Below are 20,205 nucleotides of genomic sequence, written 5' to 3'. Positions count from 1 at the left end.
GTTAAATTACCGGCAAATCGCAGAAAGCTAAAAATAGAAGTCGTTAGAGCATATTTTCCAGGTGCTGACGGCTTAAGGGGATGCTGGAGCCGTAGCCGAATTCGATCGGCGTCGGTAAAGAAGACCGGCGAACTATATCTGTCCTTGTATAGACAAAAATATAGACAAGGATAGCACGCTACATTGCACGCACACATACGCACGATGCACATCGACATTATACTTTTATATTACGCTTCCAAATCTTGATTTGGAGGGTTTATCGATGTTTTTCTTGTTGTGCAATTCGGGGGAACTTGTTTTCGCGTTCGTACCAATGGTATATCTCTTATATGAAATACATCTTGTGACGAGCTGACAGCTCGCCGCAACTCGAGACGCCATATTGGGATAAGAGTAGGATAAGGAAATCTGTACTTCCGTAATTTTTTCTCGTTTTCTATATAAAATCGGAGTTCCCCCGAATCATAAATGTATGTACTGCAATTCTGAAGAAGGATTTTTAATTCTGTCAAATTAATAATACGACGCTACGTGCCGACAAAAAATGCCGGTAAAACAGACGGCTCCAGCATCCCCTTAACGTTTTTTGATGGAGAAGACAAGTGTGGAATTAATATTGAAAATGGAGAATTTGATTTAATTGAAGGTGTAGATGAATACGAAGTTTTTTACTCTCATCCTGTCAAAGGTAAATTTTTTTTCATTAAATTGATTATACGTTTGATTTTTACGATGCTAAAATTTATAATAATCACGATAATAGTAATAATAATAATAATTAATATTTTTTTTATAGAAAATATTTACAGCGATGCTAAAAGGAGACGGATTGATGAAATTATGGGTATCATTGACGGACAGGAAAATAAGGATTTAATATCCCAGAAATCACCGGACATTCCAGTACGTATGACAGTCAAATTCATTTCGTCATTGGTTTATTTTCATTTCTTTAATAAATTTATTTCATTCAACAATTCTGAAAAATTTTGCTAGCATAATTGTATTAAATATGTATCTTAAAATTTATGAGTTACTACATTATTGCAGTTGTACTTAGAAAGATATTTTTTACAGATCCCATTGAAGAAAGTCATGAAAACTTTACATGTAGGTTGGAAGCACAGAGAAAGTCCTAATGAAGTATATAAGCAAATTATTGTCCTAGTTGATGGTATAAAAAAAGTTGAATTGAATCGGAACAAAAAATATTCTTTTGACGAAATTAAAAAAATGAGTATGTCTGCAATGGAAAATATATATAATAAAGAAATCTTGGCCAGTTCAGTGATCCATTTAGGAAATTACCAGGAAGAAATTTTTCACAATTTCACAGATTTGAATAAGAAGAAGAATACTGATTTTTGGGACTTTAGTGATAAATTGAAAATAAAAAACTCACAGTTGCGATTATATTTATTTTCAACTATCGTTAAGTATGAAAACAGTGTAAAAGTTTGTTCTTCCGCAGTCACTTCGACAGACTCTAAACAGTGTGATATCAGTAAAAAAACCGTGACAAAACAGTTATATAGCGGAACAATTGTCTCATTTTCTCAATCAAAGAAAAAAGCATCTTCTAGTACTGAAATTAACACGAGTTCTAAAAAAACGCAGGAAGAATCAAGGTCTACGGACGATAATGAGCATCAATTGAGATTCTCGATACCTACGATTGAAGAATCAGATATTAAGTTCACCAAGACATTATTAGGTAGTGGATCATTTGGATGTGTAATTTTATCAATTTGGAAAAACACAGAAGTTGCCGTGAAGAAGATGAAAGCTTCTGAAGAACAGAAATATATATACAGAGAAATAAATGTGATGGATAAGATTCGTCACCCTAATTTAATTTCCATTATGGGTATATGTTCTACAGAATCTCATTTTTACATCGTTATGGAATACTTCAAGAGTCAAAATTTAGCAGTTTTCATATTGAAGCGAGGCGAAGCCTTGGATTATGCAGTAAAGAAGAATGAAAACTATTCCATCGCATTACAAATTTGTAAAGCAATAACGTTTCTTCATGAATTTAACCCTACTATTCTTCATAAAGATATAAAACCTGAAAATATATTAATAAATCATTTCTTAATGATTAAAATTTGATTTCGGGTTAAGCAAGATATGTGATGGATCGTCGGCCCTAGAAACAACTGTTGGTCAATATTTTTGTGGAACACCTTTATATATGCCACCGGAAATTCTCATTAAACATGCACAAAGTACTACATACTCTGATGTATGGTCTCTGGCATGTTGTATCGTCGAACTGTTCACAGAACGAAGAGTTTGGAACGTAGTGCCTGAACTTAGTATACCAAATTTGAAGAAAGTCGTTAAAACTAAAAAAATACCATGCTTAGAAGGTGTACCGGTATTAATACAGGACACAATTAAAAGATGTTTTGAACATGAACCAAAAAAAGACCAAATGCCGCTATATTGCTTCACCTATTCAAACGTATTTATACAGAAGAGGAAGACAAATAATAAAATAAGAAATTAGAGAGAATGATTTTTATATAAAATTTTTGCTGAGCACAGGTTGTGATTAAAAGCTTTAGATTCTTTAATTAAAATAGTATAAAACGGAAAATATTGACTATTTGCAATGTCAGTTATAGATTAATTTATTTAAAATACAGATAGCATTAAAGATGCTGTTAAGAAGCCAGAATTATACAGTTTTAAGTAACTAATATTCTTTCCATTAAATTTTTTACTTTTGTCAATAATAAATTAAATGTATTTACTATTTGCAATTTCTGTAATAACTTAATTTGTTATTTAAAATATAGGTCAAAGTTAAGAAGCTGTCAAAAAGTCAGAATTCTGCAGTTTTAAGTAACTATTTATTTTATTATTTTATCTCCATAAGCTTTCATAAACTGTGAAAAAGCTGATAAAAATCTTGAAAAAATTTAAGCATTTTAGTAATAATATTTCAGAGACTTTCTTTTAAGTATTTTTTTTTTAATTTTAATAACTTGCTGGTGCTTTATTTTTTATATTGTTATCAGAATTCAAGAAAATATATTTAGACTGTTAGAAGTTAAAAGCTTTAGGAGTAAAATTGGATACTTTTAAAACGAGAGTTTTGTGAAACTTATTTTAAGATATATAAATGTAATGCTGTGCATTTAAAACTGTACTGGACAAAAAATACTAAAAAATTTATAAATGAAAAAATTAAGTTTAAATTTTATTATTACATCAAATTTATATTGTAAAAACAACAATTAGGTAAGCTAAAAATTTTTAATTTTTGTTTCTATGAGTTGCATATGCTTCTAAAATATTTTTATATAAATTCAATGCCTCCGTAGGATTTGTTGGAGTTTTAACATCGGGCACTAATAATTCCACCAATTCTGTTATAATCGGATCAAGCAATTGTGGTTTTTTTGTAAACTTATCTATTAATCTTTCAACTGTATTTTTGTTAATAAGCTTTTTAAAATCTCGGCACTGGTGTTGATGAGGTAAGTTGAATAATGCATTAGGCCGTCCAGCAACTAGATTTCGGGCTGCTTGTTTTTTGATACGATGTTCATTCCATAGCCTCCGATTATAATCCAAATCGTGTTTCAATAATGGTCCAAAACAAAATTGGAGGCACTTAATATGAAAATTACTTCCATCAAATAGACCTTTCAACTGGATACTCTTAAATAATTGGATGTAAAAATCCACTGTATGCTGACGCATTCGACCCCAATATGATTTGATGCGTTGATTTTTAACATCGCACTCTTTCCTTCGATGAAACTTCCTTTTCCAGCAAGCTTATCAGAATGTTTACTACGTAAACAAGTTTGAAAAAGACCTATAAGCTGGTTTTCAGAACCTTTGTCACACCTGATTATTGTCGGGAGAAATTCAAGCTGCTTAACCGTTTTTAAAAAGTAATGAGCAGTAACTGCTGGGTCGTTATTTGTAGTTGCTACTTTTAACCATAGAATTTTTCTTGAAAAGCCATCTATGCAGCCATGTATAGCGAAGCCAAATTGTTTTAACTTATCGTAACCATCCAGGTGCCACAGAAAATTAGGTCCTGGGCTTAAGTATTGTCTTCGACGTAACTTATTTCCGAATCGGTTGGCAACTCCAACTGGATCCACAATCTTTAATATTTCGTAAACAGTGTCTCTTTTTACTTTCAGGTGATACTGCATTTTTAGTTTACTCCATAAGCCTCTGCATCCCAAATTGTAACCACATGAGTGAACCTCTTCAACAACAGCAGAAATTATGTCTCTCATTTCTGACTCCTTGAAATATTTTCTTTTCAGTCCCAATGAAGAAAGTATTCTCTTAATAGTGCTGATCGATTTAGAAATTCCATAGTTTTTTAACAACAATTCGCGTATTTATATAATTGTGTAATTTTCTAGGAAATATTGTTTTATTAAACTTTCCAACATAGTAAACATCTCTTCAAATCGTCTCGTACAAACAAACAATTACCTGTAGGTTTCGTGAATACAAAGAATTACCTGTAACTGATATATTAAATGATTAATTGACTGTTTTGGATTTTTGACATGTTTTTTTGTCACTTTTTTTTATAGTATATTATTTTTTACTTACAAATTACAAGATAATGTTATTCACTCCAAAGGCTAACTTTCAAAGCTGTAGAAATATTTTAAACAGTTTATTCTTTTATCATAACAAAAAATATTAACTGTTCATAACCTCTTGGCGATAAGTAATATTTCAAATTATTTATCATTAATGATTAACATAGATATTGACAATGATTCATACATTTATAGTTAATATAAACTTTCATTAATTATTAAATAACTCAATTGATTGATATGCGAATTGCACGTTTTTTTCACTTAATGACATATAATAGTACTGAAAATTGTTAAATTGTCTACAAAATTTGTCAGTTACAAGAGAGAGACAAAAATATATATATTTTTTGTTATCTCGGGTCGATAAGGTAGATACCCGCACTTTCCCCGCACATCTGCACATGTGGGTATGTGCACATGTTGGAAGTGGCCGTGTGAACTTGTGCACATGTTGAAAGTGGCCGTGTGCAGCGCCACTTGGCTACAAGTCAACTGTGAGCCAACCCGGCTTCCGTACGTAGGCGGGCGAACAATGAAAGCACGCGGGGTCGCTTAGGCGTGAGGCGTGAGATGCGCATGGATCGCGCGTGAGCGGCCGGACCACTGAGGACAAGTTCGGGTGGAGATCGAGTTTGGATGAATAAATTAACACATTTCACGATCTCATTATATATAGACCCACACAATTTGCATAATTAAATAATATAATAAAACTAATAAAATGATATAATAAAATAACAATTACATTAAAATTGCTATTTTAATCGCTATGCGGGCATTTTGTTATTAAATATTATAATATAATAAATCGCGCGCGGAAATTATAAATTATAATATATATACCTATCCAAATAACAATTCGTGCGGGGTCATGTTACCTTCACGGCGTGATTATCACACCGTGCATGCACGAACGCATCATGCTCGCTTCACGAAGTGATTTTGGCATACGTACCCGAATTTATACGTATTTGTAACGTTTTTGCCATTTTATCTGATATTTAAATATTATTTTTATATGTAGTGCGATCTTTTACGATCAACGATCACGTGTGTGTAATCACTATCCCATCACGTGTGCGTAATCACTGTACCATCACACGTGTAATCACACGTGATGGCATAGTGCGACCTTCTATACGCGCACGTATGCCAAAATCACTTCGTGAAGCGAGCATGATGCGTTTGTGCATGCACGGTGTGATAATCACGCCATGAAGGTAATATGACCCCGCACGAATTGTTATCTGGGGAATGGCTTCAATTAATTGAAAGAGATACTTTACCAGAAAGGGCTGAAATTTGTGAGGTAATTAATGAATTACAAACGTATGAAACATTTATGTCTTACAGTACTAATTATTATATTAATTTTACAGATGCATTTTGATGAAAATCAATTTGAGAACAATCGAGCAGATGAGAGAAAATTGCTCCGCCCATATACAATTCCAGGTATAATTATCTGAAACATTTCCTTATGAACACATGTATTACTGTAATATTATTTATTTGAAATAATTGTAGATAAATACGAGGACAATGCAAATAATTTGAATAAAAATTCTTACAGTAATATCAATAATGGTGACGATACTATTACCGAGTTGGAAATTATATCTGCAGATTGTGGTGCCAATAAATCAAAACATTTTGAAGCAACCGATATGGTAATGAGCGATACTGCATCAAATAAAAATCTTGAAGAAATAATAAAGACTGTGGTGGAACGTAATATCTTAAAAAGAAAATTGCAAAAAAGAGATGTAAGATTTAATGAAATATTTAACGAAGATCAAAAGGACTTTATCACGCGTAAAACACAAAAAGGAACAACATGGTCTGCAGATACAATTACAAAAGCATTGAAACTTTATGCAGCTTGCGGACAAAAAGGCTACGAAGAGGTGCGCCGACAGTATTTACCGTATCCAAGTATCCGCACTCTACAAAGTCGCATACAAGGCTTAAAATTTAAGCCAGGTATATTTGAGGATATTTTCAACATGCTAAAAATTAAAGTAGTATTTATAATGTTGAATTGGATTAAGGCTTAGATTTCATACATCCGACAACGACAATGTCGGACGTAGGCGATTGGTTGCGGGATAAATAACTTCTAGAGATTCGAAAAATTTATCTCCCGCAGCCAATCGTCTACGTCCGACATTGTCGTTGTCGGATGTATGAAATCTCAGCCTAGGTTATTGGTTTTTTGTTTTTAATATTTTTTTTTGCAAATATTTGTACTCATATTTATATTTAACAGACATTTTTATCTATTATTTGCTTATGATTTTGTAATTTAATTTCAGATAAAATTGTTTAAGCCTGAAAAGAAACATGCTGTTCTCTTAATTGACGAAATGTCTATAAAACCAGGTTTACAGTACGACAATTCAATCATGTCAGTTGTTGGTCGACCTACTATGAAATTATCAGGGGGATTAGATAGTTCTGATAAATTAGCAACGCATTGTCTTGTTTTCATGTTGTGTGGTATTTCCACAAAATGGAAACAATCTGTTGCTTACGAATTGACAGGTAATTCAATCGATTCAGAAGAAATGTATAATAAAATTATATCAATTGTTCAAAAAGCAAATCATATCGGATTAGTAATAAAAGTAATTATTTCTGATATGGGACCACAGAATAGGAGTTGGTGGAATATTATGAACATAACTGTTGGAAAATATTGTAGAATTAATAATTATATTGAACATCCATACAATAATCAAGATAAATTATTCATTATGCCAGATTCTGTGCACGTGTACAAAAATGTTTTATGCCCATTAACATAAGAAAAAAATTTTATTTAGACGAAACTCTGGTAAAAAAATGGGGGGGGTCCCGTTTGCCTACAATCCCGATTGCCAACAGCTTCGTTTGCCCACAACATTTTGCCTACAGCTTCGTTTGCCGACATTCCCGATTGCCTACAGAGCGATTGCCTACAAGCATTATTGCGCACATGTAATAGTTAAAAGTACGAAAGTACGTTTGCGCACATGACCAAACATATTGCACACATGACTTTATTGCACACAAGCAGATTGCACACATGACATTATTGCGCACACACACATTGCACACATGACTTTATTGCGCGCATACACATTGCACACATGGCTATATTGCACACATAAAATAAAAAATCATATTAACACTTTGCACACATGACATTATAGCGCACATACACTTTGCACACATGACATTATTGCGCATATACGCATTGCACACATAAATTTATTGCACACATAAAATTAAAAAAATTATAATAATAATTAATATTTTGCACACACGACTTTGTTGCGCACATACACTTTGCACACATAACATTATTGCGCACATACACATTGGACACATTATTATTGCGCACATGAAAATAAGAAAATCATATTAACATATTGCACACATGACGTATTGCACACGTACACTTTGCACACATAACATTATTGCGCACATACACTTTGCACACATGACTTTATTGCGCACATACACTTTGCACACATGACATTATTGCGCACATACACATTGCACACATAATATTATTGCGCACAAGAAAATAAAAAAACCATATTAGCACATTGCACACATGACGTATTGCACACATACACTTTGCACACATAACATTATTGCGCACATACACTTTGCACACATGACATTATTGCGCACATACACTTTGCACACATGACATTATTGCGCACATACACATTGCACACACAATATTATTGCGCACATGAAAATAAGAAAATTATATTAGCACATTGCACACATAACGTATTGCACACATACACTTTGCACACATAACATTATTGCGCACATACACTTTGCACACATGACATTATTTCGCACATACACTTTGCACACATAATATTATTGCGCACATGAAAATAAGAAAATCATTGCGCACATACACTTTGCACACATGACATTATTGCGCACATACACTTTGCACACATAACATTATTGCGCACATACACATTGCACACATAATATTATTGCGCACAAGAAAATAAGAAAATCATATTAGCACATTGCACACATGACGTATTGCACACATACACTTTGCACACATGACATTATTGCGCACATACACATTGCACGGGCATACAAGCACTGAACAAGAAAATGAACAAGAACAAACGGAAGTGGTTTATACGAGTGAATCCGACCAGAATGAGACGCATAATGAAGGTTGGTATATACATTCTATACGTATTTCTATTCGTGCGATTAATATATATTATTATTGATTAAACTTTATCTGTATACTTTACAGATTTCGAAAATATTTTTCGTACACCAGAAGACGATTTTGGCGCTATTGGCTTAAGCGATAGCGAACAAACCGATCTACCTTTTCTCCCTGTTGCTGCTCTGACAGGTACAAATTCATCAAAGTCGCGCACCAGTGGTATGTGCTGCACATGCTTAAACGCCACTGCAGAATATATATTTATTCCATGTGGACATTTATGTATTTGCGATGATTGCCAAAAACAATTGGAAGATGAGAAATGTCCACTATGTCGAGAGACATACACAATTTGTATTCGCGCCATAACGACTTAATCGGAAATGCATACGTCACCATACGTGAGATTTTTTCCGCAAGCTATAAAACAGTATAAGTAAAAAATATATAGATATACGCAAGATTCTTATATCGAAACAGATTACTATTGGCGTATTCTCAATTGATAATTTTATTTCTTATATTCTAATAATGTAGTTTTTTTGCACTCTTCTACGTGTTTTTTTTTTTTCCAATACATTTCATTCATTAGTTATTATTAATTCGATTTAGTGTATCATCGATAAATAGAAATTCGTGCATGTTGTTCGTTGAATAAAGTACTTTTCTAGTATTTGCATCCGATGCTTCGGTTGCGCTAAGAATGTAGACACATATATCTCGCATGTATGAACATATAAAATGTACGACGCGTTAAGAATCAAACGCGTAAGAAACGGAGTTCGCCTTATTATTCTTAACGGGAACGTTATTTTTGTATAACGCACCTCATACGTCTTGCATGTTACAGTTAATAAATAATGCGATAATTCGAAAAGTATAAAAGAGAATATCTAAATATATACCGCTCTCTTTAACACTATATACTTTTTACCACTATGATATGCGGTTGCGGATATGCAATGTTTTGCTGTTTTAGAAGCGCGTAGAAACAACAGCTCTTTTAATATTATCTTAAAATAGTTATTTTTATTTGTGCTCATATATTATATTTTTACTCGCGCGAATCCTCTTTGAGAGTTCATTCTTTAACGGAAGATTTTCTTCACTTTGCAAGTGAGAAATAGAGAGAGAGTGAGAAAGAGGGAGAGAGAGAGAGAGAGAGAGAGAGAGAGAGAGAGAGAGAGAGAGAGAGAGAGAGAGAGACTAATATATGAAAAGCCCATAATATACACATTATAAAATATATATTCTCTCGATCTATACATATATTTTTTTTCTTTATACGTACATATATTATAAAATAAAATACTAACGTATTGTTTAAAATTTTGTTATTTTTTCCCTTTGTTTATTATGCGTTCATCTTCGTATACAACTACTCACAACCATTATAGCTTGAGACTTCTAGATACTCGCCGAGGTCATATCCTAGATTGTGTAATGGCTCGTCTACAACAGCCGTAAAAGTATGCAGTAAGACGTGAGCAGTAAGCTATTGACCAACCACAGTCGATTATTCTTGAATTGTAAAAATCCCATTAGTCAACAGCTTACTGCGTACTGTTGCGGCTGTTGTAGAGCCATAAGAGGTTTTGTCAGAAACGCGAAAGACAACACGTTGAAAGATATATATAGTATTTCTTAGATGGTACTTGCAGATAAGAAGATATTTGGCTAAAGATACTGCACCTTAGATCGCTTTAGCACACTTATAAAATAGTCCGAAAAATGACCTTTTTTCTTAACAAAGTTTATAAGCTGCACACGACTAGGCTTCGCGTCACATTCATTTTTTGCGACTATTTATTAATTGTCAAGGGAAAATGTTAGCTTTCCGAAACATTTTATAATTGTGTTGAAGCGATCTGAAGTGATTTTTTTTCCTAATATCCTTTTATTTGTAAATGGAATGTGTTTAATATTCGATGTTCAACAATTAAGATAGAATAATGCTTACAGCGTTGAAAGCGTCAAGACGAACCCAGCCATAGTTGAATATTGTATTTAAGACCGTCTTAAGTACAATCTTAAGATGTTTTAAACAAATCACAAAGGCCGGTATTCATAATCGGTTCTTATATTTAAGACCGTCTTAAGTACAATCTTAAAATGTCATTAAGCTTAAGACGTTATGAACCAATCACAGAGCCGTATTAGCATCTTAAGGCATTACTTAAGACGGTCTTGAAATAAGAACCGACTATGAATACCGGCCTAATCACAAAAGCCGTATTATAGCATCTTAAGATATTATTCAAGACGGTCTTGAAATAAGAACAGTAGACTATGGCCGGTATTCATAGTCAGATGTTATTTCAAGACCGTTTTAAAGGCCAGTATTCATAGTCGGATCTTGTTTCAAGATCGTCTTAAGTAATATCTAAAGGCCATTGCACGTAACAAAGATTTAGTTTTAATCATAGGGCCGTAAGAATATAGACCAATCACTCTCGATTATTCTTCAAACGCGAGAAGAATAATCGACTGTAATTGGTCCGTAAGATCCGACTAATGAATATTGGCCTATTGGGAAAGAAAACATCCACCGCGGGAAAAAGAGAACTAGCGTAGCATAACAAACATGGCCGTCACATCGACATGCTGTATTAACATTATAGCTTTATATGGATAATAATGTGAAAAAAATATTCTGTTAATTTTACATGAGAAATGTTGACACTTTCCCAGGTAGCAGACAGTCGTCATAATGACGTGTTCTTACGTCATTTTATGACGTATGTTACGTCATTTATTCCTAAAGTTTAACGTAAAAATGACGTATTTTTCACGGTCCTAAGTCACATCCCAACGACGTCATTTTCTGACGTTTTATTGACGGCAAAAATAGGTCCAATGTACGACATACCGGTTTCTAGAAATGTTTTTTATGAAATTAAAATTTTAAAATGTCTACTTGATAAACGTTTATAAAAAAATGTTCTTTTCTTTATCTAAGAAAAAAAAAAGCTTTTTAACTGTTTCGTTACATGCCATGTGCGTATAGCCGCTCTCAAGGCGGTCACCCATCCTAGTACAGTACCGCGTCCGAGTCGCTTGACTTCGATGATCCAGTGGACAGTGACGATCTTCTCACCCTGATGCTTCCCTATTAACTGTACTTGTCTATAACAGGTACATCTTTAAAGTGGTCAAAAATCTTGTAATGATATCTTCTTAATAGTTATAACACTGCATGAAATAGTTGTCATAAAACTATAATTACACACGCAACTAGATCCACTTATACCATAAATTCACAACGTCAATCATAAAGTTACGAAACACTTTATAAATGTAGGAATATTCCTGTGAAAAATACTGTGAAAAATATGTCATTTTTACGTCAAACTTTAGGAATAAATGACGTAACATGCGTCATAAAATGACGTAAGAATCACGTCATTATGACGACTGTCTGCTACCTGGGTAGTCAATTAAACGTCTATATAATGTCATTTTACAAAGTCTTTTTGACGTATTAAAACATGACGTTAAATATACGTCATTTAATCGACGAATGACGTTACTGACCAATTATGACCAAATATTGACGTCAAAATGACGAGTGCTTGCTACCTGGGTTGTTTAGACACTTTGTGTGAATATATCTATGCATCACTATGTCTGTTTGTGTAGCTTGCACTTTTTGCACTTAGAATCTTTGCTTTCTCTTTCTCCAACGCCTAATATATATTTTTCTAGTTTGAAATGCAGGAATTTTTTGGATTTTCAAGCAACACAAACAAATCTACTATCGTCAAGAAACATGATCATTTCACAAAGTGTCCAAACCTTATGTCAACATTTCTCATGTAACATGAACAAAATAATAATTTTTTACATCATTAAGCTAAAGTTACTAGATTTATAAAGTACCGCAATCCACATTTACTACGTTTACGCGAGCGTTACTTCTGTAGTAACTTACGATATATCACTCGTTTACGCGGAGTAAATTATCGTAAGTTACTACAAAATCCCGTTGACGCGAAGGAAAATCCCGTTTACGCGATGAAATTATCGAAATTACTACAGAAGTAACGCTCGCGTAAACGTAGTAATTGTCTCCCAATGCTTTAGCATTTAAAGCTAAAATGGCGTCAAAAAGTGTACCAAAGTGCACATTTATCATGTTACATAGTGTAACTTAGCTACACGTTAAGTGTCATTTTCAAACCTGATTCATGTGTGCGAAAACCGCGAAAACCCTTATATGTATACGCTGTTTGTTTGTGTGATGAAGCCAAAATGGCAGATGATTGCGGTACTTTATAAATCTAGTGACTTTACGCAAAGTTCTGCGCGAGCGCTTCTGGTGGCAAAATCTGAACTAGCGTAGATACATTGGGTGCGTTCAGCAGACACAATTGTTGCACAACTGTTGAGTTCATCTTATCAACACACTGCGTTGATTGGTTGGTTCCAAAAGTAAGAGTCAATCACATTTGACTACTACTGAGCGGCTTGGTCTGCTGAACACGACTTCTATCCCCACCAAGCAATCAGAAGAAAGAGAAAAAACTACAATTGAGGCTATGGCTGAGTTTTCACTGAACGCGTCACGCGTCGCGTCATCACAAGTTAATCAATCAACACATCCCATTTTATTACATTACTTATGACGGGATCAAAATGGGATGTGTTGATTGGTTAACTCGTGATGATGCGTGACGCATGATACGCTCAGTGGAAACTCAGCCTGTCTGCACCGTCATGCTCCCACGCTGCCTCTTACGGCAGGAACCGGTTTATATCTATATAAAGCGGGTAGCACAGACTTTTGCATAACGCATAATGCGTAAACATAAGAAAATTGATTGGTTTATATATACATACATGTGCGTAAAGAAATAGACCAATCAATTTTCTTATGCTTATGCATTATGCGTTATGTAAAAGTCTGTGTTCCCTTCTTTAAGGCCATCGCACACAAAATGCATAGCTTAGCATAGACGTAGCATAAGACCGCTAAACCAATGAGCATCCAGCATAAAGTCGTCATATTAATTTACATAAGATGCTCATTGGTCCAGCGGTCTTATGCTATGCTTATGCAGCCTATGCAATTTTGTGTGCGACGGCCTTTAGTCTATAGTTCAAACTCCCAATAACAGACACCATTAAGGTCGGTATTCATAGTCAGATCTTATTTCAAGACTGTCTTAAGTAATGTCTTAAGACGCGAATACGGCTCTGTGATTGGTTAATAACATCTTAGGATTGTACCTAAGACGCGGGTCTTAAATATAAGAAACAACTGTGAATACCGGCCTAAAGGTTGGTTTATAATAGCCGTAACCGTTGATTTAAGCCGTAATCTTTAAGAAATTGAGCAATCACAGTGGAATGTGAGAAGAATAATTGACTGTAATTGGTCAATTTCTTAAAGATTACGGCTTAAATCAACGGTTACGGCTATTATAAACCAACCTTAAAACGTCTTAAAGACGTCATATCATATCATATGACGTCTTGAAGATATCTTAATGACGCCTTTAAGACGTCATTTGTCCCGATTTGATACATGCATTTTGTCTGGGATACCACATTTTCTAAAAATCAAAAAGATATAATAATAAAAGGAGTCAGCGTAAAGTCTGTTTTAAATCGTCTAAGATCAAGATTTCAATCGTGATAAAAAATCAGTAAATTTGGTCAATGTGACATCAAAGTGACATTATTTTGACTTTTCTGTTCCCCTTATAAGACTTGGGATGAATATATGTGTGCAATGTGTATGTGCGCAACAACGTTATGTGTGCAATCTGTGTGTGTGCGCAATAAAGTCATGTGTGCAATGCGTATATGCGTAATAATATTTTGTGTGCAATGTGTATGTGCGCAATAATGTCATGTGTGCAAAATGTATGTGCGCAATAATGTTATGTGTGCAAAGCGTATGTGTGTAATAACGTTATGTGTACAATGTGTTAATATGATTTTTTTATTTTATGTGCGGAATAATATTATGTGTGCAATGTGTATGTGCGCAATAATGTCATGTGTGCAAAGTGTATGTGCGCAATAATTGTCATGTGTGCAAAGTGTATGTGTGCAATACGTCATGTGTGCAATGTGCTAATATGATTTTCTTATTTTCATGTGCGCAATAATATTATGTGTGCAATGTGTATGTGCGCAATAATGTCATGTGTGCAAAGTGTATGTGCGAAATAATGTCATGTGTGCAAAGTGTATGTGCGCAATAATGTTATGTGTGCAAAGTGTATGTGTGCAATACGTTATGTGTGCAATGTGCTAATATAATTTTCTTATTTTCATGTGCGCAATAATATTGTGTGTGCAATGTGTATGTGCGCAATAATGTCATGTGTGCAAAGTGTATGTGCGCAATAATGTTATGTGTGCAAAGTGTATGTGTGCAATACGTCATGTGTGCAATGTGCTAATATGATTTTCTTATTTTCTTGTGCGCAATAGTATTATGTGTGCAATGTGTATGTGCGCAATAATGTTATGTGTGCAAAGTGTATGTGCGCAATAATGTCATGTGTGCAAAGTGTATGTGCGCAATAATGTTATGTGTGCAAAATGTACGTGTGCAATACGTCATGTGTGCAATATGTTAATATGATTTTCTTATTTTCATGTGCGCAATAATAATGTGTCCAATGTGTATGTGCGCAATAATGTTATGTGTGCAAAGTGTATGTGCGCAACAAAGTCGTGTGTGCAAAATATTAATTTTTATTATAATTTTTTTAATTTTATTTGTGCAATAAATTTATGTGTGCAATGCGTATATGCGCAATAATGTCATGTGTGCAAAGTGTATGTGCGCTATAATGTCATGTGTGCAAAGTGTTAATATGATTTTTTATTTTATGTGTGCAATATAGCCATGTGTGCAATGTGTATGTGCGCAATAAAGTCATGTGTGCAATGTGTGTGTGCGCAATAATGTCATGTGTGCAATCTGCTTGTGTGCAATAAAGTCATGTGTGCAATATGTTTGGTCATGTGCGCAGACGTACTTTCGTACTTTTAACTATTACATGTGCGCAATAATGCTTGTAGGCAATCGCTCTGTAGGCAATCGGGAATGTCGGCAAACGAAGCTGTAGGCAAAATGTTGTGGGCAAACGAAGCTGTTGGCAATCGGGAATGTAGGCAAACGGAGCCTCTCCAAAAAATGTAACTTACCATCCAATGAAATTTCTCTGACACCTATTCGCGAAGTTTTTAATTTAGACCAAAAGGATACGTTAAAAATAGTTTAAACTCATGACAGGTCGCTATCAGAAGTTTGCACTATTTTATTGTAAAGTAGATGTGTACAAAGATAATATTAATTTTCTGCGAGATTTCCTGGAGATTGTTTGAGGAATTACAGTCTCGAACGGAGTATGGAAACCTTTTCAAAGTGGTTTATTACTTTGTACTCAGACTGCTCTAGATGTGCAAGCTGAATATTTAGAGAAACACAATTTCAAGTATTTATTATTAGGAAGGTTCACTCAAGATGCCTTAGAAAATCTATTTTCACAAATTCGAGGGAGAAAATCTGTACCGGACGCTCGTGAATTTAAACAAGCGTTTAGACTTGTTTGTTTATCACAATATCAAGCAAATATTAATCGTAGTAATTATTCTGTTATTGACTCTAATGATCTTATTACTTATTGTAATGAAATAAAACAATTAGATTCTAGAAATTCCTCTGCAGAAGAGAGATGTCTGCAGAGCAATGAAAATTTATGGGATGTAAATATATATCAAACCATTGCTTGAAAATGAAAAGGAAACTGATTTAAATAATACAGTTCAAGCTGCATTATATTATTTAATAGGTGCATTATTATTAAAAATAAAGAAAAATTTTACACATTGCAATAATTGTTTTAATGTTCTTGTGACTACGAATGATTCTAACAATTCTAGCTACAATAATAATCTAAGTTTTTATACAAAAGTTAAGAGAATATAAAGAAAATATTTTAATATTTTCAAGCATGGAGATATATAATTTAATATGTAGTTGCGAACTATTATTTTGAAAAAATAAGAACTACTTTACTTTTTAATGTATTAAAAGTCAATGATTTTATAACAATGTTTTTACAAGAATATTCGATAAACTTTATTCCTTCGTGTCATAATATTGGTTATAAATTTATAAAAAATTTTGTAACAACAAGAATTCATTTTTCTTTAAAAAAAATAAGCAGTGATGTAAAAAAAGCAGCTGGTTATAGCAGTAGAAATGTTGCGATGAAAATGGCCATAGCAAATGGAAAAAAACATAAATAAAAATTATTTTTATATAATTTATAATTTTATTTTCTTTCCTACAAAAAATTGGATTATACATACAATTATATACAATTGAAACGGCCGCGTAGCGTGGAGTCAAAATGGTAGCTTTTTTCCCCTAAATGCGTTACTTTGTAATCTAGTGACTTTAAGCGGACGTATACTGACGCGCCGCCTGAGAAACTGGACGTCAACTACGTCGTTACGCTCGGTAACGGTACACACATGGTTCGTGTCCGTGCTATGGTTCGTGTCCGAACTACTCAGATGGAGGGGATATGCTGGTCGCGCAAGCCCCTCTTCTGTCCGTGTACGCTCGGCACTCGGCAAGCTTCGAGCGGGGAGAGAAGGACAGACATACGATCTGTTGTCACCTTCTCTCTTGAGCTGTGACGTTGCCGGCGCGGCGTTGCCGTTAGCACGCGCCGGCTATATCACGATGCCACGCATTTCGGGTTTCGCGTCTCGTGTCTCGTGTCTCGTGTTTCGCCGAGTGTCCGGTGTCGCCGAGTGCCGAGTCTCGAGTTGGCAAATTGACGATGCGCTATACGTTACATTTGCGTTTATATTTACAAATTTTAATTTTTATATTTATAAATAAATATATATATGTATATATGTTAGAAATGTATAAATATATAAAGATTGCAAATATAATTAATTAAATAAATATTTATAAACTTAAAAATTAAAATTCAAAAATGTAATGTATAAAAATCACGATTCTATACATATGCTTTTTTATCTAAAAAAGTCTTACATTAAAAACCTTTACTTTAGCGTAATAATATTTACATGTAATATTTAAATGCATACCAATAATTATATTATTAACTATGAGAAATAATTGTAGTTTATAATGTTCTTTTACTCTTATTAAATTTATTTTACCTATGCATGTTCAATTGGCCAAATTACGGCTAAATTACAAGCAACAACAAAAGGATATTGGATAAAAATAAAAACACTTTATTAAATAAACAATACACATGGGTAACATTTCGACTGTACTTATTATAATTAGTCTTCTTCGGAACGGATTACTATGAGTATAAAAGAAGAAGATAAATATTTAAACATGATAATGTTTAAGTTAACATACTAAAACATTAAACATTAGTCTACTAGACTAAAACATTAAACAATTTCCTAATAATATAAACAAAATAAACAATAATCTAATTTCAAACAACCTAGCTTCCGAAGCGCGGAATTAGCTCGCGGTTGGTCAGGGTTCGGAGTAGGCGCGGAGGAAGACACAAGACTCGGTTAAAATACAACAAAACGAAACAAGGTTTATTCAATTATGCGTGAATACATAGAGATGCTTGCGGGAGCGGTGGATATGTACAAGGATCGCGGTCGCTGCTACGATAGCGGCGGTATACAGTGATCGCGGAGTCGATGAATACGTGTGATAGATCGCGGACGCGGTTACAATGGCGGTGACGTACCGATATCATGGAGTTTGCGGACGCCGGTAAAGCGACGATACATAGAGACCGCGGAGTTTCGCGGATCGGCGGACGCGCGGGCTCGCGAAAGTACGGGGTATGATTTCGGCGCGGGTGCCGCGGTATCGCAGGCTTGGATAGTGGCGGCAGTGAGCGCGTACGGCGCTGGATCGTGATCGGGCGCGATATCGAGCGGCTAAGACCCTTAGCGGAGATAGAGAAGTACTCTCTATCTCCTGGCGCATCGATTCGTGTAGGCGGGAGGCGGCACCGGGTGGCTAAGACCCTTGGCGAGTAAGAAAAGAACTCTCTTACCCTGGTTCACTCCGGTGTCACAGGTGTTCGTATGGAAGTTCGAGTCAACCGCCTAGATGCTTCACTCGGCAGAGGCAGAGAACACTCTCTACCTCCTGGTTGTTTGACTGTGGGATTTCGGAATCCGTGAGCAGCGGATCCCGAATCGATCGGATCGGTTGCTGGCTCACGGCGGAATCTAATATTAAGCAACGTTGCTCGGTTTATATACGCCCGCGATGGTGTGTCGGCGTGGCGGGGGTATACGCGACGGCGACTGCGCGCGCCGGGATGGAGCGGCGGAACGTTCGGGAAGTGCGGCGTCCCGACGCCGCGATCGCGTTCGGTGGCTCTCGGCCGTTTTCGGCACCGCTCGGCGCTCCGAGTCGGTTGCCGCGCTAAGTCCGTTCGCGGACTGCTACGCGAGATGATTAGTTTAAAAAAGGGCACAACGTGCCTTGTCTCGCCCGGCGGGTGTTCGGCCGGGCGGCATCCGGCTGATGCTCGCTGGGAATGATGCGTTTCGGGGCGCATCGTTACAAATTGAATCACAAATATAAAAACGCCGGAGTAATCGAATGAAACCATGACAAGATAAATTTCATATTTATATTGAGAGGTGATAAAATCTCTTCCGTCAGGAAGAGAATGTAAACAATTATTAACGGGGGTATTCTGATTTAAAATATCTTTAAAATAGATATTTTTCAGGAATTTTTTATAGAAAAACAAAGAAAGTGAATAACGTTAAACTTTGCATGTTCTCTTTACCTTATTTTAAAATTTTATTTTTATTTAAGTAACAAAAATGCTCTTTTTTTCTGTTATATCCTGGTCACTATAAATGACAGACGGTGTAAATAATTTTAGCTGTTCTAGGTATCTGAAACACAAAAAGCTAAAATTTTCTTATTCTGCAGAAGTGTGGCTATTGTCTGAACTAGAATTAAATCAATATTTCTATTCTGTGTGTGTAAAAGCGGCTTTTTTATTTAAAATATTATAACTTTTTTCAAAATTTTATTAGTATTTTATTAAAAGAAAAAACTAATAAACAATGTTTATTCTAGTTCAGACGATAGCCATCACTTATTTTGAATAAGAAAGTTTTTGGTTTTTACATTTCTGATATTTAGAACAGCTAGAATCATTTACTTCATCTCTCATTTACGTCTGTTAGTGATCAAGATATAACATAGATAAGAAGAATATTTTTCTTACTTAAAAAATAAAAATATATTTTTAAAATAAGATGAAAAGAACATGCAAAGTTTAACGTTATTCGCTTTCTTCGTTCACCTAATTAAAAATTCCTGAAAAATACCTATTTTTAAAGACCTTCTCCGGCTCCAGTCGTGCTCAATTTGTATTCATGCTT

General features: G+C 34.6%; 1 protein-coding gene, 1 long non-coding RNA gene and 1 pseudogene across 2 annotated transcripts; all 3 read left to right on the top strand.

The window, feature by feature from the left end:
• The first annotated feature begins 5,823 nt into the window (after positions 1-5,823).
• LOC139812082 (uncharacterized) lies at positions 5,824-6,739 on the top strand. Its single transcript, XM_071776709.1, has 3 exons — positions 5,824-5,907; positions 5,978-6,058; positions 6,101-6,739. Exons 1-3 carry the CDS (start codon positions 5,824-5,826, stop codon positions 6,653-6,655), a joined length of 720 nt encoding a protein of 239 aa, XP_071632810.1. The 3' UTR covers positions 6,656-6,739.
• A 696-nt stretch (positions 6,740-7,435) lies between these two features.
• LOC139811624 (uncharacterized) lies at positions 7,436-10,050 on the top strand. The gene is made up of 2 exons (XR_011731685.1): positions 7,436-8,801; positions 8,887-10,050. It is a non-coding gene; the product is annotated as an uncharacterized lncRNA (long non-coding RNA).
• Positions 10,051-16,047: 5,997 nt separating this feature from the next.
• On the top strand, positions 16,048-16,809 carry LOC139811623 (uncharacterized; annotated as a pseudogene).
• The last annotated feature ends 3,396 nt before the right edge of the window (positions 16,810-20,205 follow it).

Source organism: Temnothorax longispinosus, chromosome 4 (genome assembly GCF_030848805.1).
Source record: "Temnothorax longispinosus isolate EJ_2023e chromosome 4, Tlon_JGU_v1, whole genome shotgun sequence".
Lineage (NCBI taxonomy): Eukaryota > Metazoa > Arthropoda > Insecta > Hymenoptera > Formicidae > Temnothorax > Temnothorax longispinosus.
Note: the sequence above shows the minus strand (reverse complement) of the source record. Positions and strands in the feature narration are given on the sequence as shown.